The sequence below is a fragment of the Notothenia rossii genome (assembly GCF_949606895.1).
Source record: "Notothenia rossii genome assembly, chromosome: 1".
NCBI lineage: Eukaryota > Metazoa > Chordata > Actinopteri > Perciformes > Nototheniidae > Notothenia > Notothenia rossii.
The window spans coordinates 93,326,634-93,351,937 of record NC_136912.1 but is presented as its reverse complement, the minus strand read 5'-3'; the positions used below and the strand labels follow the sequence as shown (position 1 = coordinate 93,351,937).

Below are 25,304 nucleotides of genomic sequence, written 5' to 3'. Positions count from 1 at the left end.
CTGTCAAACAGAAAATCCCACAGATAATGAACTTACCACTAAATCCCAGTTATTAAGCTCTAACAGAGTGATGGCCTCTGCGATGTTGTCAATTCCAGTGCAAGCCTGTGAGAGAAAAAAACAAAGAAAGAGGAATTACAAGAAATGAAAAGCATTGTATGAACTCCGCTGCAATTCAACTACCGTAATTTTCGGACTATAAGCCGCGCCTTTTTCCCATTTTTCGACGCTGTGGCTTATATAACGGTGCGGCTAATCTATGGATTTTTACAGCTAACGGCCGTTGAAAAGTCTGTGTGTCTGAAACGCTATGTGATACAGTACAGTTTACACAGCACAGTACATGTTCTGTAGCTACTATTGCACTGCGGCTTATAGTCCAGTGCGGCTTATATATGTACACATCATTCAATTTATCTGCTGCGGCTTATATTCAGGTGCGCCTTAAAGTCTGAAAATTACGGTACTATGCTACCCCCCATTACGGCAACATTTGATATAGCAGCCATCAATGTTCTCTGATTAGACCTGATATCCTGGACCCTTAAAAAGCAGGCTAACCTAGATATGTTCCTCATAGTCAAATGATTACATTACAGCACCCATCCATGTAGCTTTGATGATATCATAGATTCATCTCTTAGTATTCTTTTTGAAGTGTAAAAAAAGGCAGACGATCGACGGCAAAACGAATCGATAACATTTTTTTGGATTGATCCTTGTTAGTGTAACCGAAAGAATCAAAACAAAGTGTCAGAACAACAAATTGTCCCCAGCAGACTCAAAACGGCTCACAGCCAGCCAACACTTTGGAAACATGACTTCAAACGTATGCAGAGCAGACGAGCGACATGTTCTGCCCTGCCCCGAGCAAACAGCGTGCATTTGTACCGCTGCCAGGGATGGTTGATTGGCTCCAGAGCAGGGGTGTCAAACTCAATTTCTTCTCGGGCCACATCAGCATTATGGTTGCACCCAAGGGGCCGGTTGTAACTTTAAGACTATATATCAAAATACATATATAAATATTTAATATATATAAAATAATGTATTATATGACATTATTGCCTCTGCATTGGATTATTATCGGATAGGGTAATAACTTCATAATTAACTACGTCTGAAAGCAGAAGTCTAGGGCCAATAACTGCAAGTCTCTAAAGTGAGAATGTTACAAAATGATTTAAAAAAAATCTAATTCTGAGAAAAAGGCAAATTCTAAGAAAAAATGAATATTTTGAAGAAAATAAGTCAAATTCTGAGAAAAAAACTTGTTCTGAGAAAAAAAGTCAAATTCTGAGAAAAAAGTCAAATTTGAGATGCATTGTGGGATATGTAGTTTATGGGCAACGTGCTTCTGTAAAGTAGCATTTAACCGTATAATAAACATATTATATTCTTTGCAAGCTCTTATGGGGCCACATAAAATGAAGTCGCGGGCCGGATTTGTCCCCCGGGCCTTGAGTTTGACACCCCTGCTCTGGAGCATTAACCCTGACATCTGCAGTCATGACATCATTTCAGAAGCAGAAGGGAAGTTTGTGTTGCACGTCAGATCGATCCTCACAGCGTAAAGCCAGAATCACAGGATCACATATGTGGCACGTCGAATTAGAACAGAACCAATGATTCAACGTGCAGGTTTGAAAGCTGGGTTAGAAATAGATAATGCAACAGCTTCCTTTCTTGACCACTTTGATAAACACCTAGGCGTTTCAAAACATCTGAGCAACATGTCAGGATTTTACATTTCCAACACGTGTTCATTATTTTGATCTGGATTCAGTCATTAGTGGCTGGATGCAGACATGTTGTCAGGAAGATCAGAGTGTAGAGAATACAAGGTAGTGTTTCATGTCTGCTGTGTTTTAGAAGAACAGGCTTATCCTGTATGCACATTATTTCAGGAATGTGGGAAAGGTATTTTGATCTCTCGGTCTGTACACAAACTGAATGATTGACAATACATTTGACTTTGATTACACCAGGCATTGATCTTAGATGACTTTCAGGGAAGAATACAGGACTATGGACCTGTTATGGAGGAAGGTATGAACGCATATGAAAACCATTATGTAAACAAAACACCAAGGATATGATCTTTCTATTGAGGTAGCACCCCTCCACCATCCACACTGATGATTACAAACTGAGAATTGTATTTCCTTCACTTGTCAATGTTTTAAATCAGCGACCAAAGACTTTGTTTCATGCTCTACTAGACCACATGTATCAAACTCGAGGCCCGGGGGCCAAATCAGGCCCTTGGTGGATTTAATTTCGGCCTGCAGGATAATTTCTAATTCCTATTAGATCTGGCCCGCCGGTATATTGCACGCACACCTTCACTCCATCCTGAGGGTCTCCTCAGCTCAGAGCCTGAGCCCAAACATTGATGACCTTGCACCCAAGATGAGATGCCAAGTATCTGAGCTAGCATCACAGAGCAGCACACTGAGTTTAATGGATGTTTCCTTCTGCACTTTCTCTCACGACAACAGGGCATGTTTGGTTTCTCTTTGAGGGAAATAGTTTTGTTGAAGCTGTTGTTGGCCTGTGGGAAAATGTAATCATAAGAAATGACTCTGGAGAAGCTGCAGATAGAGCCATAAGAAATGAATCAACTGATTATTTAAGGTTTAATGTTGTTTTTATAGGCAATAATTGAAGCTTTGTTAGTTCCAGGTTTAATATGTGCAATAAGATCATTTCAATAAGTTCTGCAATAAACATTGAACCAGTCCGGCCCTCGACTAGAACACATTTTTATTTTGGCCCACTGTGTATTTGAGTTTGACCCCTCTGATCTAGACTGTTTCCATTTGAGATAGTGAAACTGTTATGTAATGAAAGTGTTTTAATTGTGCTCTTTCTGTCTTCTGTCAGATTGTGTAAAGATGTTTAGAATCTCTATCTTGTAAAGAAGAGAAGTAAAATACCTGGCAGACAATATCATGTTCATGTCATCTCAAAGCATCAAGTGCTTCACAAAACCAGGAGCATCATGCACAGTTGGAAAAAGGGATGGTATCTTTTATGGTTTTGAATAGACAGTATATGCATTTGCTGTCTGTTGGTTTAAAGGTTTTTTTCAACCTCTAATCTATACATTATGTAGTGCATGTTTTTTTATGTTTATTTGTATACAGTAGGTGGCTTTTTTCAAGTGTAAATCCATGCATTGCTATTTAAAACCAACACTATAAGAAACTCTAACACAAAGGTTAATCTGACTCCACAGTGATAACATGTTGGATCCATCACCCAAGATGTCTGATTATGTCTGATCGCCTTCATCTGAATGTCAAGAAGCTGCCTGCAACACGCATTGCATTCATTTAACAATATATCTTTGGTTACCTGTCCTAATCTGAATAGTAGAAATTAGAAAACACTGCATTTCATAGGCCTGTTGTAAAACAGTATTAAGATGAAAGAGAGTGAACACAGAGCTATAGTTACAAACCTGTGTGATGTGGAAGTGGAAGAAGTACTCAGATCTTGTACTTGAGTAAAAGTAGAAGTACTCAGGTCTTGTACTTGAGTAAAAGTAGAAGTACTCAGATCTTGTTCTTGAGTAAAAGTAGAAGTACTCAGATCTTGTTCTTGAGTAAAAGTAGAAGTACTCAGATCTTGTACTTGAGTAAAAGTAGAAGTACTCAGATCTTGTACTAGAGTAAAAGTAGAAGTACTCAGATCTTGTACTTGAGTACAAGTAGAAGTACTCAGATCTTGTACTAGAGTAAAAGTAGAAGTACTCAGGTCTTGTACTTGAGTAAAAGTAGAAGTACCAGAGTGTAGGAATACTCTGTTACAGTAAAATTCCTGCATTCAAAATGTTCCTCAAGTAAAAGTAGAAAAGTATTCTCATCAAAATATAGTGAAATAGTGACAGTAAAAGTAGTCATTGTGCAGATTGGTCCATTTCAGAATAATATATATGATATGTTTTATAATGATTGATCATGAAAGTGTTCTCAAAGCTGGTAAAGGTGCAGCTAGTTTGAATGACTTTGTATACTGCAGGGTAGCTGGTGAATTTACTCCAGGTGGAACTAAAGTCTGATTTAACACTTGATTAGATTTCACGTCATTCATCCACAACTGTGAAGTAACTAAAGTTATTAAATACATATAGTGGAGTAGAAGTACACAGTAGAAAAACATTTAAATACTAATAATAAAGTCCCCTAAAATTGTACTTAAGTACAGTTCCTTAAGTTAATCGACTTACTTACTTTACACCACTGATAAGGGAATCCGGCAACACTAAATATGTTTGATAAAGTGGGTTAGTATTGATGATATTAAGCACAGAAAACACAGCTACATGTCTAGCTGTTGTTGGGAAGCATAATTTGGTAATCTGTATTTTCACATCATCAAAACAATCTTCCCTAACCTGCCATTGGGGCTTAATATATCCTGCTTTCTAGGTAGACACAGAGGATTTACAACCCTAGCATGACAGCAGGAGATGTGTAAACAAGAGGACGGTGAGCAGCGTCCCTTCAGCTAGCTACACCGTCGTTGTGGAAGCTAGCTGACCTAAAACCAGTGATAAACACACATTGTTCCACTGTTTGGCTAGAAGATTCACGCTACTGCTATCTAATGAGCGCTATATCTTAGCTTAATGCTAATATTCGCCTTTAGAGTCAGTTAGCTAGCTGTCAGTGTGTTAGCTCGGGAGCTAGCGACAGAGATCTGAGCTGTTTACGACTCAGGGCTTTGTTGTTGACGGTCGACAATTTAACAACAACAGAGTATATTAACCACTGGATATCATATTGGGCACAAAGAGAACACACATCGCATGCAAGTCCTCCATTACTGTAACAGGTACCTTTGCATCACAATGTGCAATACAAATTGTATTTATGTTATATACCACACTTCTTCTACAGTATTACACTTATAAATACTGCTCCTACTCACTCTCTACTCGAATGTGGACATCTTCTGTATTTCTTTTTATTTTAAATACAATGTGCGTACCTTTTTATATGATAATGTTCTATTTGCTTCGTCTCTATACTTTGCTGTAACAACCTAAATGTCTCCTTTGTGGGAAAAATAAAAGGAATACTGATTCTAATATCGTACTTCTATGTTATTTGTCTAACTGTAATTGGCCCCTCGTAGTGTATATTTGACTGTCTTCTGATATATATCTTCCACTGTCATTATGTATATATTTTTACTTTGAAGTTAAAGTTCTGTTTTGATTTTGGAGACGTTTATACTTCATGCTTATGTGTGTTTATTGTGTACTCCTTCTCATCTTCACGTTGTGTGCAATGCCTTGTCTACATTCTGCTGTAACAACAACCCTTCCCAAATCGGGATTAAATAAGTATATCTTGTATTTGTCTCGTTTAGAACCAGTTAGCAAGCTGTCAGTTGGTTAGCTCGCTGAGCTAGCTGGTCTCAGGTCTGCTGTTTACGACGCGACTCTTTGTGTGTGACGGTTGTTGACGGTTGACAATTCAACAACAAGACACATTACCAACTACCGGATATCATATTTGGCACATACACACCTGAAAGTCGGCCAGAATCATCTCTCTATCCATGTTGCTTTCGCCGCTTTCGGAGGCCATGGCAATGACTGGCTAAAAGCAATTCTTCTTCTTCCACTGGCTTCTCGTCGTTTCGTCGCCTCACACAGGGACACTGACTGTTAGAGAAACACTTCGATAAAACGTGGCGACGAGGGAGGCGTTGGTGAATTGGAAATATTTCACTTTATCGGGATTTAGACGCTTCAGATAGACAGCATTCTGTAAAGTAACGTAACAGTGTTCAATGATCGCCTATCATTATTGTCATCTAGTTCATTGCTTTACGGCTGACGTAAAGCGGCTGACGTAAAGCGGCTGCAGATGCTGAGAAAGGGAGATTTGAGTTTGATGCACATCAGTGGTGTAAATAAGTAACTAAGTAGATTTGCTCAAGTACTGTACTAAAATTGAGGTACTTGTACTTCACTTGAGTATGTCTATCTCATGTTTCTTTATACTTCGACTCAACTACAATTCAGGGAGTCAATTGTGTACTTTTACTGTATTTAATTCTGAAATGGACCAATCTGCACAATGACTACTTTTACTGTCGCTACTTTCACTATATTTTGATGATAATACTTTAATACTTTTACTTGAGGAACATTTTGAATGCAGGACTTTTACTGTAACAGAGTATTCCTACACTCTGGTACTTCTAGTTTTACTCAAGTACAATATCTGAGTACTTCTACTTTTACTCAAGTACATGATCTGTGTACTTCTACTTTTACTCAAGTACTTGATCTGAGTACTTCTACTTTTACTCAAGTACAAGGTCTGAGTACTTCTCCCACCTCTGCCCCCTTTTGAGAGCATCTGACCCACAGCAGCTGCAGCAGTCCAGAGGATGAATGATGCAGATTCCTCAGCAATGGAAGGTATTGGAGTTGAAAAGGCAAACAAAAACACAGTTAAGGAAGAGAGGGTCAAGCCGATAAAGCTGACATGGCGTGCAGGGGGAGAAGAAATATCCCCACACCTCATGTTATTGTTCTGTTTGTTTATGCGTGTCAGCTTTGTCCTTGTATTGTATAAAACGTGCACATAAAACAGACAAGCAGGTGTTTGAGTCTTGTCATCAACATGATAAAGTGTCCGGAACATTTCCCATTCGGAAATACCAATCCAGCTATTTTATTATAGGGCTTCAAGTGTATGTAGCTTCCTACAACTCTTAATATACCATGTTTTACTCACAGCAGAGTACTTTTAAAACAAGTAATAAGTCTGATTTATCCTTCCACCATTGAACCCGATAGAGCTTGATCTGTTTGCATGTATTACTTCAACAAGCATGTATTTATTCCACTGTACAGTAGCCTAAGTTTACATTATGTTCTTGTTTATCTTATTCTATTTGCACGTAAATAGACTCCTGCATTTATTTTTGTCACCTGCAACATTTAGCTTATTGTATATTATTTTACATGGATTATTTCTCCTTCATTGCTTGCACATTGGTCTTGCAATTTAATCTGCACTATTTTATGTATAATGTGTCTGCCAGCATTATTTTTATTTTGTTATGTCTTATATATGTTGCACTGTTGGAGGAGCTCGGGATTTAATATTTCCATTGCCATAACCACACTGTAGCTACTGTGCATATCATATGACCATAAAGCCTTTGAATCTGTGAACCTTGAATAAGACCACGCCTGAAAGTCTCGTCACTAGAGGGCGTCCTGATAAAAGAAACTAAACGATAGTCTATTACCCAAAGCTGACAGTAGAAAACGCTTCTCTTGCTCTGGATGGAAATTATAATTACACATGAGGTAGAAGACTATGCTTACATCAAGACGCTACAATGTGGCTGTGTGTATTATCATAAGTGGTGTAAAGTAACAAAGTTACAATTTTGAGATACTTTGAATGCAGCACTTTTACTTGTAACAGAGTATTCCTAAACGCTGGTATTTCTACTTTTACTCAAGTACAATATCTGAGTACTTCTCCCACAGGGTTCGAGTTATGGGAGCCAATGGGAGCTAAGCTCTCATAAGGGGGGGTCTGAGCTCCCGCAGTGAAATCAGGCTACATCTGTGGGGGTCATTACCAACAACAACCATTATTTTAATCACAAATAATGCATGTGTCAATGTAATGAGTATTATTTCCGTTAACGAGGTAAATAGGCTCAAATAAAAACATGTTTTCAAAAAGAACAACGCATCTCTTGAATGACAATATGCCTGCACTGCACCTCCAAGGTGCGCAGTATACATTATTGCGCAATCTATGCCTGTGAGCGTGCTGTGCGAGCCGAGATGATGTGCGTGTGCGGAGTTGAACCTTTTCATTAAGTTTGTAGCAAGTAGAGGGCTGCTGCTGCTGTGTGCGTGTGTGTGTGTGTGTGTGTGTGTGTGTGTGTGTGTGTGTGTGTGTGTGTGTGTGTGTGTGTGTGTGTGTGTGTGTGTGTGTGTGTGTGTTACCGTGCGTGCGTGCGTGCGTGCGCACGCGTTAGTTTTAAGGACCCCATAGAACTCAGTTTATAACTCGAACCCTGTCCTCAGCTATCAGTAATGGCAGCCAGGTATTGGAGTTGAAAAGGCAAACAAAAACACAGTTTAGCAGTTAGGGAAAAGAGGTAAAGCCTTTTGATGATGATGACATGGCAGTGCCGGGGGAGAAGAAACAGGTTTCACTATAGGCTAACTCAAACAAGATCAGTTCCTCTGGTTGTTCCGTTTGGTTTCACCATCACGCGCCATAATAAGCCTCCGCCTGTGTGGTTGAGCAAAAAGCACGCCTTCTTTTTGGTGGCGAATTCAAAATATCATGCCGAAATGAAGCACATGCTATCATCCCTGAAGACGGTTTAGCAGGATCTCTTCAACGGGACGTGTTCAGGGCATAGAACGATTTAAATGGAGCTACTCGGATTATGGGCAACTCGGATAGTTCACAGAGGATCATCGCATATTCACTTGGTTTTTACCTTTGTAAAATGTTGCCATTTTTGTTTTTAGATCGTCTTTCCTTTTGTAATATCTCTCAACTCATGAGGGCAGCCGAATGCCATTTTCCAATGATCGCAAACGCATTTGAAAATGAGCGGGAAGTAACTTTGAATTACATCCAAACGTTCGATTATATGCGTAGAAGCAGCGATTTTGTACATTTATTTAAATATTTATGTTGTTTTTGTTACTTTTATGTTGCTTTGTTAAGCGATGGACACGGAAGGATCTAATATCAAGTGACATGGAGGAAGGCTGTTATGGATTTATTAACATTTAAAGTGAGGTGGGTTGTTTTCAAACATCTATCCATACTATAATGAAGTTATTATAGTGTTGTAGCCTATCATAGACCACGGTTATTGAGCCTCTGCAGTGTAACGTTGACCCAAAGTAACCTGGAAACAGCTATTTCTTATTTGATGTGGCACATTGGACCATTTTGTATAGGAACGCCGTTTATCTTGAGTTTAGTGGAACATGCGTCACAATGTAAATGTATTTAAAAGATAACGGCGTTTCTTCAGATTTTATTCCCTCGGGGTAAATCAACAAATAAAAAGTGCATGTATAGATTAATTTGCTTTCTGCCAACCATGCTGGCTATATATATAAGTGTGGCTCAGGTTTGGGAAGGCTAAATCACTTTTTTTTACCTGCCCGGCTCCGGCGTCTAAAAGAGATCAACTCAGTGAAAGCACCGCTGACCAATCAGAGCTCAGTGTGCGGAGTTTAAATCTATCAAGTCATATTACAGGATAAAGGAAATACAGTTTCTGCCGTATGCAGAGAAGACGCCGACGTGTCGCACTTATCATTCATATCACACTGATATCACATCATCAATCAGTACATCGATCATATAATATCACAATATTTCCTTATCTGAGTCAATTTCTCGAGTGGTATCTGGCCGTGCATCACCTACATTGTCACATACTGAAGCAACACATTAAGTTCACGAAACACTCAAATGTAGCCTAATTAAAGTCAGATCCAATCGTGTCTTAGATGGGGCAGTGATATCATAAATCTGTTGCACGCTTTCAAACACTCAGTAGTTATTTTTTAACCAGTTGTTCTTCACCTGGCAGGTGCAGCTAGGCTTGTATCCTGGATTATATGTTTAAGTCATGGATGTTTAAAGTTCATATTGGCCTAATATTAGTTTACTTTTCATAAATGAAGTATGACGCTGCGCTGTCAGTACACTTGTCCCTGTTTGTGATTGGTCAAATGTTGCTAACCCCGCCCCTTTCACATGAACGCGTTCTCAGCTGGAGAGAGAAACCCTGGCTTGATTTACCGAGTTGATATAACCAGCATCGTAGGACCGTTTAGCGAGATCTCGTTTGTTATTATTAATATATATAATCCAGGAGTATCAAACTCAATTTAATCGCGGTCCACATCAGCATTATGGTTGAGCTCAAAGGGCCAATTGTAACTAGGCCTATATAAATATACATATATAAATATATAATATACATAAAATAATGCATTATATTACATGATTGCCTCTGCATTGGATTATTATCGGATAGGGTAATAACCTTTACGTTTGAAAGCAGAAGTCCAGGGCAAATAATTGCAAGTCTCTTCAGTGTCACAAAATGAGATGCATTGTGGGACATGTAGTTTATCGACAACGTGCTTCTGTAAATCGGCATGTGACCATATAATAAACGTATTATATTCTTTGCAAGCTCTTGCCACATAAAATGAAGTTGCGGGCCGGATTTGGCCCCCGGGCCTTGAGTTTGACACACCTGATATTCTGTTTATGCAACACTTTATGCATTTCTCTCTATTTTGCTCTAGAAAAAAACGTTTTATATACTAAACTTACATATGTGTGCTTATTACCATAACATTTCAAGATAAATATGACAGATTGTTAACAATATAGGTTACATTTGAAAAGAGTTGCAACTGACCCTAACCCAGGAAAGTTGCAACATGTTTAATGTACATTCCATTTCAATAATTAACGTTCACTTTATGACTTAATGATCAAAGTGGTAATTGTTCTAATTATTATTTTACAATAATATTATAGTTTTATTTATTTATATAATAATGTACATGTTTTCAGCGTATCAACTGATAAGTTCAGCTTCTATATTTGAGTTTAGAGGTCAAATAATTGTTGACATGGGGGACGCTGTGGCTCAGTGGGATAGAGTGCTGAACTTAGTGCGCTGAACCTTGAATCAGGATAGCAAGTTCGAGTCCCACTGCATGTTGTTGTTTCCCTGGGCACTTCACCCCAAATTGCCCCTGTGGGGATTGCTCACAGTATTGAATGTAAGTCACTTTGGATAAAAGCATCTAACAAGTAAAATGTAATAATAATAAATGTAAAATGGCTGTTTGCAAACACCTTGTACAAACATCCTTAATTTACGGTCATGCCAATTCTTTGCATTTAAAATTGAGCAACAGAGGCACAGAGGGAGAATGAGTGACAGAAGACTGAGCAATCTGAAACTAAATTAAATACATTCTGGCCCCATACAAATATATGTTATATGCAAGTTTCAATGCTTTAAAAAGTGATTTACAGTGCAGAGTGAGGGCAGTGCAGAGTTAGGACAGTGCATTTTCGGGATGGTGCGATTTGATTTGGTGTGTTGGTGAGGGGGAGGTGCATGCTTGATATGGAAAGCCTCATGTTTCTTCACAGTTTGTCTGAAAGCTTGACTGCTTAAACCTTTGAGAAAAATGTCTGACGAACTCTGCAGAGCTTCTGCCCGTGGACAGAAACATAAAGTGTTGGAATTGCTGCAAAAAGGAGCAGAAGTTAATGGATTTAATAATTACAACAGGACTGCACTGCAGGTTAGTAAGAACTTGAATACATTTCATCATATTTTTGTTATAATGTACTGTTAAATGCATGCTGTTTGACATTATCTAACTATATTCAATAAATTGTGTTTATTATTTGGTAATAGTTATTACTCAGTGGGTTGTGTGCTGGACTTTGAATCAGGGGATAGCAAGTTTGAGTCCCACTGCAGTCAGCATGTCATTGTGTCCCTGGGCAAGACACTTCACCCCAAATTGCTCCTGTGGGGATTGTCCACAGTACCGAATGTATGTAAATCGCTTTGGATAAAAGCGTCTAACAAATGACATGTAATGTCATGTTAGCTATTTTAAACAGCTATATGAGGAAGTCTGTGGACAGAGAGGTGCTGGGAATTTGTAGCAAACCTAAATAAACTTCTTAAATCAAAATGAAAATTGCCAAAATCGTTTCTGACTTTTCTTTTGAGATTATTATTACTTTATAGATTCATAAAAGGAAATAGTGATTTTGAGGATAGAACAATGAGATCCTGTCACCACCAGTTTCACAATGGAAAGTATTTCCGGTGTTTATTTCGTACTTGATGCTAAAAAAGAAAGAATAATCCCATTTCAGTTACCTATACGTAAAAAGGGGAAATGCGTGTTACATTTGAAGGTGTAAAAGTTATTAAAAATTGAGGAAATGGGGAACCCGGCCTGTAACAAGATGGCTGCTGAAAAAAAGTGCCATCTCACTTCTTGATCCTGTTCTTTTTTTTTAATTTAATTTGTGTGCATGCCTCTTTATAAATTAAGCCTCTAAGCCTATGGACTGTCCCTTTGTTATAATTATGTACATTTGTATGGACCTAAGGCAGAGAACAAACCACTCTTTAATTTTATAAACTTGTATCTGTATTTCCATTATACGTTAATTTCAGTGCTGGAAGAAGTACGCAGATAATTTACTGAAGTTAAATTACAAATCCTACAGTGTAAAATAACTCCGTTACAATTAAAAGTCCTGCAATCATAATCTTATGTAAAAGTAAAAAAGTATTGGCATCAAAATAAACTCAAATTTCCAAAAGGGAACGTTTTTACATAATGTCCCATTTAAGAATAATATATATTACATTACTGGATTAATATATTGTTTAACAAGAATGTGGTCATCGCAGCTGATAAAAGTGGAGGTATGCTTATAATTAGTGGATGTATACTGCTGGATATTTTACCTATAACCATATAGCATAGTTTATTTCTTAGTTTATTTTTATTATTATTATTATATATTTTGTATTTGCTTATAATTTGAATCGGTAAAGTAACTAATTTGATCAAATGCATGTAGTGGAGTAGAAAGTGAAAGTACCCAAGTGTAGGAATACTCTCTTATAGTCCTTGATTCAAAATGTTACTGAAGTAGGCCTAAAGTAGAAACGTATAGTCAAATAAGTTATTATGCATATTGGTCCATTTCAGAATAATTTATATGATATGTTTTATAATGATTGATCATTAGCAGCCATGACATGTGTGTCCTACAGTAAGGCAAAAAAGTATTTAGTCAGCCACCAATTGTGCAAGTTCTCCCACTTAAAAAGATGAGAGGCCTGTAATTTTCATCCTAGGTATACCTCAACTATGAGAGACAAAATGAGAAAGACAAAATCCAGAAAATCACATTGTCTGATTTTTAAAGAATTTATTTGAAAATTATGGTGGAAAACCATACGGGGGGCCCAAAATGTTTAGAACATTAAGAAAAAAAAATGTAAGTAACCTTTCATCAATCCTCAATAATTAACATTAATAGAACGTTATATTGATAAAGTACTCACTAAACTTACCACTAATTTAACTTATTTTCTTCCAAAAGTTAATTATCCAAAGCCTCTGTACACCCCTTCTATTTACATGTAATGGTTTGGTCCTGCCTCCAAACGCGGTGCGGCACCGGCACTTGCAGAGTGAAAACGTGCTGAGAGGTATGCTAGTACTTAGTCTACACTTGTGTTGTACCATGTCTCAAAAGGTCAGGCTCTAAGAAAAGAAGAGAAAGAGACAAGAGAGAGAGACTAAAGGGCGACAGTACAGTATGTCAACCAGTTTTTCACAAAAAAAAAGGTGTGGTCCATGAGTGGTGGAAATTATTCTTTTAGCTAATGTTTTGTTTTTACTAAGCTGACATTAAGTAGACTACTGTTAATATCTTTACAGAAAATTCAGAGGTTTTTCATTTCACTGCTCTTTTAGCTGACATTTAAAGGTAGGGTAGGTAATTCACTTCAGAAACACTTTTTGTTATATTCCATGGAATACTCTTAACATCCCAATAACAATGAATATATTAAATGCTTTGACAATAAATACATACAAACATTTCATCTGTGGAAGCCTTGGCGCAGCCTGTAAAAAGCACGACCAATCATCTGAGCCGGCCCGGCTAAAATAATTGGATGGCCTACCTGCCTGTCAGCCTTTCAACTGTGCACAAACTTATATCGTGCCTTCATTGGTCATGTGCGCGTTTGTGTGTGTTGGAGGAGGGGCTCTGTAAGGAAGGGGCAGATTTTTTTCGGTTGTGTACTTTCAGATTCTAGCGCACTCGAGCTGGTTTTTCCATTCTTACCTCCTTACCATTAATAAATGCAGGCACATTTTTAGCGCCTATTCATACTAAATCAGTTGTCCCTCCCCCTGGTGCCAGGACCAACAGATCCATCTCTAAGCTCAGCAGTCCTGTCCCCCCATAATGCTGAACCTGAACCAGCTTTTCTCCCAACTGAAGGAGGTGAGCAGCATTGTGTTGAATGACATGCCACTTAACATATTTGAAGGGAGACTATATATATATATATATATATATATAAAAAACTAAAAGCTAACATCTCATTTTAATTATTCATTTCAAACACAGTATTTTCCCACATAGCCAATGATCTATATAAAACAAAAAACTGCTTTTAGTCTATTTGGATGATGGACAGTTTGAAGCGTTGAGTGAGTCTGTATTAGATAAACTACATGTTAATCACCGACATTTTGGTTATGATATTAATACTAATGTTATTATATTAAAGCAGGGGTGGGGAACCTCCGGCCCCCGGGCCGTATACGGACCGCTAGACCATTTGGTACGGCCCTCGAGGTAATTTATAAACAAAGTGGCCTGTGCCTGGTGGTGGGGCCCAATGTGATATATTTTCATGGGGCCCAAAATCCCTGGCGGCGCCCCTGCCCGGGCGGTGTGTTTGGGATCATTGTCATGCTGAAAGACCCAGCCACGTTTCATCTTCAATGCCCTTGCTGATGGAAGGAGGTTGTCGCGGCGTAGTGTGTTACTGATGGTAGCCTTTGTTACTTTGGTCCCAGCTCTCTGCAGGTCATTGACTAGGTCCCCCCGTGTAGTTCTGGGATTTTTGCTCACCGGTCTTGTTTCTCATTTTGACCCCACGGGGTAAGATCTTGCGTGGAGACCAAGATCGAGGGAGATTATCAGTGGTCTTGTATGTCTTCCATTTTCTAATAATTGCTCCCACAGTTGATTTCTTCACACCAAGCTGCTTACCTATTGCAGATTCAGTCTTCCCAGCCTGGTGCAGGTCTACAATTGTGTTTCTGGTGTCCTTTGACAGCTCTTTGGTCTTGGCCATAGTGGAGTTTGGAGTGTGACTGTTTGAGGTTGTGGACAGGTGTCTTTTATACTGATAACGAGTTCAAACAGGTGCCATTAATAAAGTTAACAAGTGGAGGACTGAGGAGGCTCTTAAAGAAGAAGTTACAGGTCTGTGAGAGCCAGAAACCTTGTTTGTGTGTAGGTGACCAAATACTTATTTTCCACCATCATTTGAAATAAATTCTTTAAAAATCAGACAATGTGATTTTCAGGATTTTTTTTCTCATTGTGTCTTGAGGTATAGGATGAAAATTACAGGCCTCTCATCTTTTTAAGTGGGAGGACTTTCACAATTGGTGGCTGAATAAATACTTTTTTGCCCCACTGTATATAGCCTAATGTGTTTTAATGGGCGCATTCACACCAGCCTTTGTGCGTTCACAACTGCCTTGTAAAGTCCGGTTGAATCGAACCCTGGTGCGTTTAGCCGCTTGGTGCTGTTCATTTGGGTCGGGGTGTATACAGTCCGAGATCTCTTAAGCATGGGCGGCGCCAGGATTTTTTTGCTGCAGTAGCTTAGCAGTTGCTATATGACAGCACGGCGTTGCTAATTTTCAAAATAAATAAAAAAACAATACCAGTGGGCCAACACGAGCCTGTTCATATTCGTTCACCGCTATTCAAGATCACATATCACGAGCCGTGGAAGGGGCGGTCTTTCCCTAACTCCCACCAACAACATTTTCTAAATAACTTTACAAATGTACTAAACTGTGCACATCTGATAACTGACATAACTTTAAACTTGGACACGCTACAATATTATCATTAATATTGACATTAAAATATTCCTTTGACACTTATAACATTACTTTGCAAGGTAAGCACAACCAAAATAAGTTTGTAAAACAGAATTTGAACACTGTTTCTGTGCCTCCTACAATATTTTTGTATAATACCATTACACCCTGAGCGTACAAGTAGGCTACACAATAGCGATCGTTTACTGTTTCAACTGGCATATTCTGGCATTTAACCTCATCACCACACCGCAAACAGACACACACACACACACACACACACACACACACACACACACACACACACACACACACACACACACACACACACACACACACACACACACACACACACACACACACACACAGGGTTGTCCGGCTGGGCCGGCTCCGTTGGAGATCGCGGTCGTTTACGCTGACTTGTGAGAGATTTTTCCATTTTCGATCTGTGTTCACATAATGAGAATTATAACATTAGCCAAGTAACAGTTTGCGCTTTAACTTACAACGACCCCTGATAAATCTCGCCAGAATGTGTATAAATATACATTTTCATAAACAAACAAATGGGGTTGCTAAGCCGTTGCTAGGCCAATTGTTGGAGTTGACATAGGGCCGTTGTATATATCTTGACCTCAAGATTTATGATTGCTTTGATCATTATTATTACAATGTCTATGTCTGATCACCGCGTATTTTTCATTAAACTACATTACAATTCAACAGAGTTTTGATCTCAGCAAGTAATCTTTTTTTAGCGTGCCATACAACATCAAACAGCGTTTTGATCTCAGCAAGTAATCTTTTTTTAGCGTGCCATACAACATCAAACAGCCGGCCTCATCCTCTCAGCGACGTTTTTTTCCTGCTGTCGCTATCATTAAAGTGTTCTCAAAGCTTTGCATACCTGCAGTATGCAAAGTCATTCAAACTAGCTGCACCTTTAGCTTGTGGATTTACTCCAAGTGGAACTAAAGTCTGATTTAACACTTGATTATATTTCACATCATTCATCCACATCTGTAAAGTATAACTAAAGGTATTAAATACATGTAGTGGAGTAAAAGTACACCATTTACCTCTGAACTATAGTGGAGTACAGAAGTATAAAGAAACATGAGATGGAAATACTCAAGTAAAGTAATACCTCAATTTTAGTAGGCTATAGTAAGTAACAAAACATTGAAATACTCTCTCAAACGTGTACTTTAGTTGGCCAACATTACTTGAGTAAATGTAAAGTCACTTCCCTCCTATGATACAAAATATTTAGGCTAAATAAAGTGCAAGTACTCCAACATTGAAGTAGGCTACAATAGCCTACCTAATGTAGGCTACTTCACACCACTGGTTAATTTAATGGATAATTCATTATTGTGAGTCTCTCATCTGTTTGTCTGCAGGTGGTGAATTGGGCCTGTCCTGATGTGGTGGAGGCGCTTCTCCTCGCGGGGGCAGACTTCAACATCCGGGACCCTGTCCTGGGGCTCACCCCGCTGCACGACGCAGCGCGCGCCGGTTACATCGGTTCTGTGGAGAAGCTCGTCCAATACGGCTCAGATGTAAACCTGTTTGATGAGAAGGGCAACCTTCCGCTGCACCTGGCCGCCATGGAGGGAAACCTGGAGGTTATCCGGCTGCTGATCGGTCTCACCGCAGACCCCCGGGCACGCAACGCGGAGGGAACGCCGGGGAGCATGGCGCACAAGCAAAATCACATGGAGGCGGCCAAATACATCGAGGAATATTTGAGCTCAAGTGAGTGGTGGTCTGCTTTGATGTCTGGCAATAAAATAACTTGTCCACAAATCCAAATCTGTTTTTTAACCCTCCCGTCGTGTTCAGGTTAAATCTGTCCGATTAACCACTTTTATAAAGATATTGTGTTTTGACAGGAGGGTTAAAAAACGCATCATTTTAAAACATATATTTTACACGTAGCTATAGGCCTATATTTTTATTTTGTATGCTAAAAAATTGCAGGCTTTATCAAGCTGTGGTATTATTCTGAAATGAGAAATAGAAGCCTTGCATATGTTTTTTTGAAAATGTATTTTTTTCTCAATCACATCAACAAATGTGCCCCCCCAAAATGCTGTATAGTATAGCTAGCCTATATAAAGTCATATTTTATAACGGTTTAAGGTGTTAGAGAGCGGCCGATAGAAGCATGTTGATGGTGGATATTGGTCCTTAATTTAAAAGCTACATTCCATGCCGAGATTTCGTTTAGATCTGTCACTCCATAATTGAAACGGTGAAAAGGTGTGGTGATGAGGCTTATAGCCTACTGAATGTGGGTCTAAATCCGAAGTAGGCTATAATAAAGATTCAGCATTAGTAGTGTATATGGTTTCTGAATTAACAGCTATAGCCCGTTTAAAGGCCTACCCAGTTGTAGCCTGAAGAGCAGCAGATACTGTGTGTGTGTGTGTGTGTGTGTGTGTGTGTGTGTGTGTGTGTGTGTGTGTGTGTGTGTGTGTGTGTGTGTGTGTGTGTGTGTGTGTGTGTGTGTGTGTGTGTGTGTGTGTGTGTGTGTGTGTGTGTGTGTGTGTGTGTGTGTGTGTGAGCACGTTTAGACAATAACTATAGAAATATAGTTTCATGTTTTGGGGATTTAAGCACATTTTGGTTAGCGCAATGGCATGTAAAGTAGCCCATCATTGCTATTAGATAAACATATCATATGAATACGATATTGAAATGAATGAAATGAGAATAAAACAAACGAATATATAGGCCTACAGGGCCATTGGGAAAAATCTCCCGGTGGCCGGTACCGAAGTGGGCCGGTCGGACAATTCGGACCGACCGCCCCCCCCCCCCCCCCCCCCTTGACAATTGAATAGCGGTACCGAGTTGAGCCGGCCGGTCGAGTTTCCCGGGCTGATATTTAGTCCCAGTCCGCCACCACGACTAGGCCTCCGAACTTCCAAAAGGGTGTTTCTTTGAACTTTTAAAACAAATAGAGGAATAACGATTTCAGCTGCCGAATTGATAAGCGGGGACACATAATTAAGTAGTCGATGATAGTCTTACACGGAGTTTGACTCCCCGTCCAGATAATAATGGACTGTTCCGCAAACAAATCGAATCAACGGCACAATAATGTTGATAGGCCTATAATGACAATAATTAGCTAGTGACAATACTCGTAAAACAGAACAACAAAGTCACTAGGCTTCTGCAGGCTTTGGGATGTTCCCCAAACATATATTCACTTTTTGTCATTAGGCTTTGTAAATAATGAAATGTCAAACAAGAAGTAATATCACTTAGGCTACTTATTGTAAGTCGCTTTGGATAAAAGCGTCAGCTAAATGTAATGTAATGTAAAGTAATATTTGCAGTAGTCCTCCACGGAGGAGCCAAAAGGGAGCACGTTTTATTAACGTGTTTTAAATCATTGTTATTGGAACAAATAACGTCATTTGTGTAATGACACTGAATCAAACAGCAGTGTAAGCAGTATAAGCATCATCGGGAACACTTTCATTTTCGATGGCAGGTTTTCGAAGAGGCTAAAACCCTTTTTTAATCTCCACAGACCACAGCCGATAGGCCTACCTATTTTTTAACAAGGGTAATAATGTATTTGATGCATACGAGTCACAACATGAAAGCGTGAACATAACACTACCTCTAATGATGATTCATTCAATTCAAACATAATTTCATTGTGACACCATGAGCGTTAAACGGGATGATATTACAATAACAGTCACTTCTGGAAATCAGTAAGCCTATATGGGAAATACAAGCGCGTTATAAAGTCTATTGAAAACGAAACAAAACCCAACTTTATTTATTATAAGAACACACACGGTGTCACACTAACCCCAATACCACAGTTAGTGTGTCCCGGTGTGTGTGTGTGTGTGTGTGTGTGTGTGTGTGTGTGTGTGTGTGTGTGTGTGTGTGTGTGTGTGTGTGTGTGTGTGTGTGTGTGTGTGTGTGTGTGTGTGTGTGTGTGTGTGTGTGTGTTGTCTTTCTACCGGCTGTTAAGCTAACGTTACACTGTGGCTAGTTGTTAGCTGTCATTTATATAATTTATATAAGACATGTACACACCTTGTTTCCTGGCTCGGCATTAGTGGACGTTTTTGGATTGGTATTTTGCTGCTGAGACCCACCTTAAAAATAAACTGACCCGTCGGAGCCAGCAGCAAGCATAGGCCTATAAGTATTAAAGTAAACAATGGCCCATTTCAGAAAAGCTTCTCGCAGGTGTCCCAGAGTGACTGTTTGTTTGCAACTGAAGCACATTATATCATGTTAACATAAGTTATTGTGTAAGTTCTTGAGTGTGGGTTGCACACAACTTTCTCAGTGTTTGGTACTCCAACTTCTTGCTCCCATCAGCCCTCTGTATCGCGAATGTCAACGGGGGGGGGGGGGGGGGGGGATGGGGGGTGTACGTTGTGATCAGCTGTTTTAGCGCGGTGCTGCAGACCGACGTCAACAGCAGCCCTGTCTGTGCACACGGAAACACTGGAAAAGCTTCACAAGTCCGTCGGTAAGCAAATGCGCTTTGTGACACAAGTGACAGGACGCATTTCAGATTGTTGCCGCGCATGCGTACCTGCGTACCACTTATGTGCACCCCTGAATATAAGCAAGACTAGACAGGAGAGGGCAGGATATGATGATATGTGCGGGCCCGGTACTACGGGGGTGCATTGCACCCTCAGTTGAGTCGTTATGCACCCTCATTTGAAAAATGAAAAGTGAAAAAAATATTACATGTAGGCCTACAATAATAATAGTAATAATAATAAGAATAAGAATATAGTTGAAATAAAATACATACTGGTTAAATAACATTGTCTGCTGAATTTATTTGGTCAATTTAAACGGTAAGTAACGTTATTATGCCAGGTGCGCATGATCTGTTTACTGAAAATACCTTTATTTCAAGGATATGGAACACGGACAATCAGAACACTCCCCGGTGAACACAATCACAGACAAACGGCGAACCAACAATGACAGACAGAAAACTAGGGCCACCAGGGTGGGTGGAGGGGGTCAGGAGGACGGGTTTGGGCTGACAACCCAGGAGCACAGCGGAGGACCCGGAAGGGATCTCGGGCGGACGGCCCGGGGGCAAGGCAGAGACCATGGAGGGGGTCTCGGGCAGACGGCCCCGGGGCAAGGCAGAGTCCATGAAGGGGGTCTCGGGCAGACGGCCCGGGGGCAAGGCGAAGGCCACAGCGGGCGAACTCAGGGGGCCGAGCATGAGGGCGAAGGCCGCGGCACTCAGGGGGCCGGGCTCGAGGGCGAAGACCGCGGCTCTCAGGGGGCCGGGCTCGAGGGCGAATACCGCAGCTCTCAGGGGGCCGGGCTCGAGGGCGAAGCAGGCGGCCACGGGACAGCTCCGGACGCCGGGCAGGACCCGGTATCTGCCGGACAGGAACAGGAGCCAGTGGGACAGGCTTCAACAGGATCCCCCACGGAAGAGGACCAGGAGTTGGCAGGACCCCCGGCGAGACAGGTGACGGCGGGACCTCCAACAGAACAAGACATGGGATTGGCAGGACTCTCAGCGGGACCTCCAACAGAACAGGACATGGAGTTGGCAGGACCCCCGGCAGAAGAATCGTCGGCGGGGCCTCCAACGGCACGGACATAGGGTTGGCAGGACCCCCGGCAGAAGAGCAGTCGGCGGGACCCCCAACGGGACAAGACATAGGGTTGGCAGGACCCCCGGCAGAAAAGTAGTCGGCGGGACCCCCAACGGGACAGGACACAGGGTTGGCAGGACCCCCGGCAGAAGAGTAGTCGGCGGGACCCCCAACGGGACAGGACATAGAGTTGGCAGGACCCCCAGCGGAACCTCCAACGTCACTTCAGTAGGGACTTGATTAGGGACTTGAGGAGGGACTGGAGAGGGAACTCGAGAGGGGACTCGAGAGAGGGCTCCAGAGAGGGCCGAGAGGGAACTCGAGAGGGAACTCGAGAGGAGACTTGAGAGGTGACTAGAGAAGGGACAAGGGAAGTGACTGGGGAAGTGACTAGAGAAGGGACTAGAGAAGGGACTTGGGAAGGGACTAGAGGAGGAACTAGAGAGGGGACTAGAGGAAGGACTAGAGGAGGGACTAGAGGAAGGACTAGAGAGGGGACTCGGGAAGGGACTAGAGAGGGGTCTTGAGAAGGAACTAGAGAAGGGACTCGAGAAGGGACTAGAGAAGGGACTTGGGAAGGGACTTGGGAAGGGACTAGAGGAGGGACTTGGGAAGGGACTAGAGAAGGGACTAGGGAAGGGACTAGGGAAGGGACTAGAGGAGGGACCATGGCTGCTGGGGCCGGAACCATGGCCGCTGGGGCCAGAACTGGGTCTGGAACCATGGCTGCTGCGGCCGGAACCATGGCCGCTGGGGCCACAACTGGGTCTGGAACCATGGCCGCTGGGGCCAGAACTGGTGCCGGAACCATGACTGCTGGGGCCAGAACCGGGGCTGGAACCATGGCTGCTGGGGCCACAACTGGGTCTGGAACCATGGCCGCTGGGGCCAGAACTGGTGCCGGAACCATGGCTGCTCGGGCCAGAACCGGGGCTGGAACCATGGCTGCTGGGGCCGGAACCATGGCTGCTCGGGCCAGAACCGGGGCTGGAACCATGGCTGCTGGGGCCGGAACCATAGCTGCTGGGACCAGAACCGGGGCTGGAACCATGGCTGCTGGGGCCAGAACCGGGGACGGAACCATGGCTGCTGGGACCAGAACCGGGGCTGGAACCATGGCTGCTGGGGCCAGAACCGGGGCCGGAACCATGGCTGCTGGGGCCAGAACTGGGGCCGGAACCATGGCTGCTGGGACCAGAACTGAGGCTGGAACCATGGCTGCTGGGGCCAGAACTGGGGCCGGAACCATGGCTCTTGGGGCTCGGGCTGCTAGCCTGGACTTGCGACTCCTTCTCTTAGGAGCCTTTTGGAGGCTCCGTGGACCTCCGAAAGCCAGACGAGTTCCCGAGAACGGCTCCTGGACAGGAGCAGGAACTGGGGAAGAAGCAGAGGTTGACTCCAGACGGAACACACCGAGACGTATGGTGTCAGGCTGGGAATCACACACCGAGAGGAAGTTCAAAATCCAGCCAGGTAAGAATTTCACTAAGCCTGGTTTCTCCATAGCCATCTGGCACGCCTCTGCCAGAGCAGCCTCTCGCTGCTGAACACCGGACGCTCCCCTCCACCGATCAGAGCAATAAGCCAAAGAAAAGGAAAAACTCAGTAATTCCTGCTCAGATGGATCTGCTGGGCCCATCCTTGGTTGGTTCGCTCTGTTACGGGTGAGCGAAGCAAGCAGGACCCAAATGCAGATAACACTGAAAATACCTTTATTTCAAGGACATGGAACACGGACAACCAGAACACTCCCCGGTGAACACAGTCACAGACAAACGGCGAACCAACAATGAACAGACAGAAAAAACAGAACTTAAATACACACAGGACTAATCAAGGAAACAAGAGACAGGTGAGGAAGGAGGAGAAAACACAGGGGCACCAGGTGAACACAATCAAGAAAACAGGTAGGAGGGAACAGGTAGGAGGGAACACACACAGACAGGAAACCAAAGACAGATCAAGACAAGACAAAACACAACACAGGCCGTTTCTCAATCTCGAGGAAACTGGCTTCCAAACCAATATTTCAAGGATGCTACGTCATCGAGTGCCGCAGAAGGACTGTTCCAATCTCCAGCATACTTGGAATTCCACCGAGGCCGCGTCCTTGGTTTGGGGGTAATTTCGAGGCTGCACATGGGTAGACTTCGCGTCCTTAAAATCCCCACAATGCTTTGCGCACGGACCAATTTCCCCAAATCTGTGGCGGAAAATGTAAGGCGGGGCCTCTCATATGACGCACACCTGCACACTTGCTAGCCTGTTCCACTCTTTGTTTTCCGAATGCCAGGAAGGATTCTTGCCTAGCTTCTGAAGCAAGTGACTCGCAAGACATGTGCTACCAAGCAAGCATCCTCGCGATTGAGAAACGGCCACAGATCGTGACATTTAGGCCCAATCCCAAACCATTCCCTCGACCCTACCCCTCCGTGACGGAGTGGACTCCGTCTGTAGCCACACTCGCAGCCCAACGAGGCTCCCTCCTGTCAGGTGGAGGGAGTAAATACAGCAGCAAGCTTTGGGACGGCCTCCCCTCTCTCCGGCAGAAACAGGAAATGCCGTAACTGTATGTAACAACGGTTTCAAATCAGCATCTCTTAGACAAAAAATGTAAATTAATAACTAAAATAAAACTCCAAACATATTTCATTGTGAGCTTTGTCTTTTTTGTAAAGCTCTTTTAAACCTGATATTTATATGCTTCTTAGTTTCTGTAAATATACACAACTTTATAATAAATTGCACACATTTACCTTTTGCAGGTTGCTGCAGGCCCCTCTCTCATCAGTGAACGGAAGAGCAGGAGTTAGTGCCACATTTGCATGGACAGAAGAGTTTGCAGCACCTGCTGCAAATGTGGGAAATTCATATGCAAGGACCACCGTCTGTCCATTTGCAGCCCCTGCTCGACCTGAGCTGGACTCTCACAGCCAGACACACAGTGTTCATTCAATGTTCATCTTTGTAAAATAAATGTTTTTCTGGTTCAAAATGATCTTGTATTATTCATTTTATTCAGGCTGGAGTAGTTTTAAAAGATTTACTCTTTGAAAGTGGGAAAAAATATTTGAATATATCATAATTTTATGGCAGTTTTTGTGAGGGTGGCATTTTCTGGCCTTAGGAACACGAGTGTGAGTTTTTGTTTAAATCTGACACTGCAAAAAAAATAACAATGCATTTAAATTAATTTTGCTGCCAATCATTGACCAATATAGGGACCTAATAATAACAATAATCAAATATTCCTTGAAATATATTTTTTGAAAATTATTCTAGTTTTTTGTTCTTTTCAATAAAAAAACTGTGGAGTTTTTTCAACAAACTGGCATTTAAAGGGTTAAATCTACTTCTGTTTCGGTGCTCGCTGCTCTCTCTCTCTCTCTCTGCTGCAGATGTGTCATCCGGACTTTTGGCTCAATTCCAAACCACACCGCCCCGTGATGGAGTGAACTGTCTGTAGTCACACTCTCTGAATGAGTCTTTCTTTCAGATGGAGGTTATAAGAACAGCAGCAAGCTTTGGGACAAACTGCCCTATCTCCGGTAGAAACAGGAAATGCCATCATTTTCGTACCAACGGTTTAAAATCAGCATCTCCTGGATTAGAAATAACAAAAATAAAACTCTAAAGATCTTTTATGGGATATCTTTTTTGTAAATAATAAATAATTTTGTTTTCAAATCTGATGTTTATAAGCTGCTTAGTTTTAACAACAGTCCATGTACCCAACTTTTACCGTTTTATAGACTAGACATGAGCAAATGATCCAAGTTTAAACAAATACGAGGTAACCATGAAGTTGGTCACATCTGTTTGGAGATAATAGCTCTTGTTTTGCAGTTTATCAGTGAATGTTTCCACCCAACTACTTATAAACAGCGTGCTCATGACGGACGAACACAGCGTTGAGTCCGGTCAGATAGTGC

At 41.7% G+C, this 25,304-nt stretch overlaps 3 protein-coding genes across 6 annotated transcripts in view; 2 read left to right on the top strand and 1 right to left on the bottom strand.

The window, feature by feature from the left end:
* Positions 1–5,860, bottom strand: part of faf1 (Fas (TNFRSF6) associated factor 1) — a 111,635-nt gene extending 105,775 nt beyond the window's left edge. The window contains exons 1-2 of the mRNA XM_079641107.1: positions 5,544–5,860; positions 37–105 (exon numbers count right to left, since the gene is read on the bottom strand). Of these exons, the coding sequence (XP_079497233.1) occupies positions 37–105; positions 5,544–5,603 (129 nt within the window). The 5' untranslated portion in view covers positions 5,604–5,860. The remainder of the gene's footprint in view (positions 1–36; positions 106–5,543) is intronic.
* The window catches only part of LOC307013683 (transmembrane protein 131-like), a 179,921-nt gene that overhangs the window by 7,232 nt on the left and 147,385 nt on the right, over positions 1–25,304 (top strand). The window lies entirely within an intron of this gene.
* Positions 8,491–24,309, top strand: cdkn2c (cyclin-dependent kinase inhibitor 2C (p18, inhibits CDK4)). 4 transcript variants are annotated; one of them, XM_079689479.1, is made up of 4 exons: positions 8,491–8,816; positions 11,275–11,371; positions 17,152–17,506; positions 24,138–24,309. In XM_079689479.1, the coding sequence occupies exons 1-4, from the start codon at positions 8,791–8,793 to the stop codon at positions 24,164–24,166; spliced, it is 507 nt and encodes a 168-aa protein (XP_079545605.1). In that variant the 5' UTR covers positions 8,491–8,790; the 3' UTR covers positions 24,167–24,309. The 4 variants fall into 4 exon arrangements, with proteins under 4 accessions (XP_079545605.1, XP_079545608.1, XP_079545606.1 ...); XM_079689482.1 differs by lacking the exon at positions 11,275–11,371 and having other exon boundaries at positions 8,498–8,811; XM_079689480.1 differs by lacking the exon at positions 8,491–8,816 and having other exon boundaries at positions 10,701–11,371.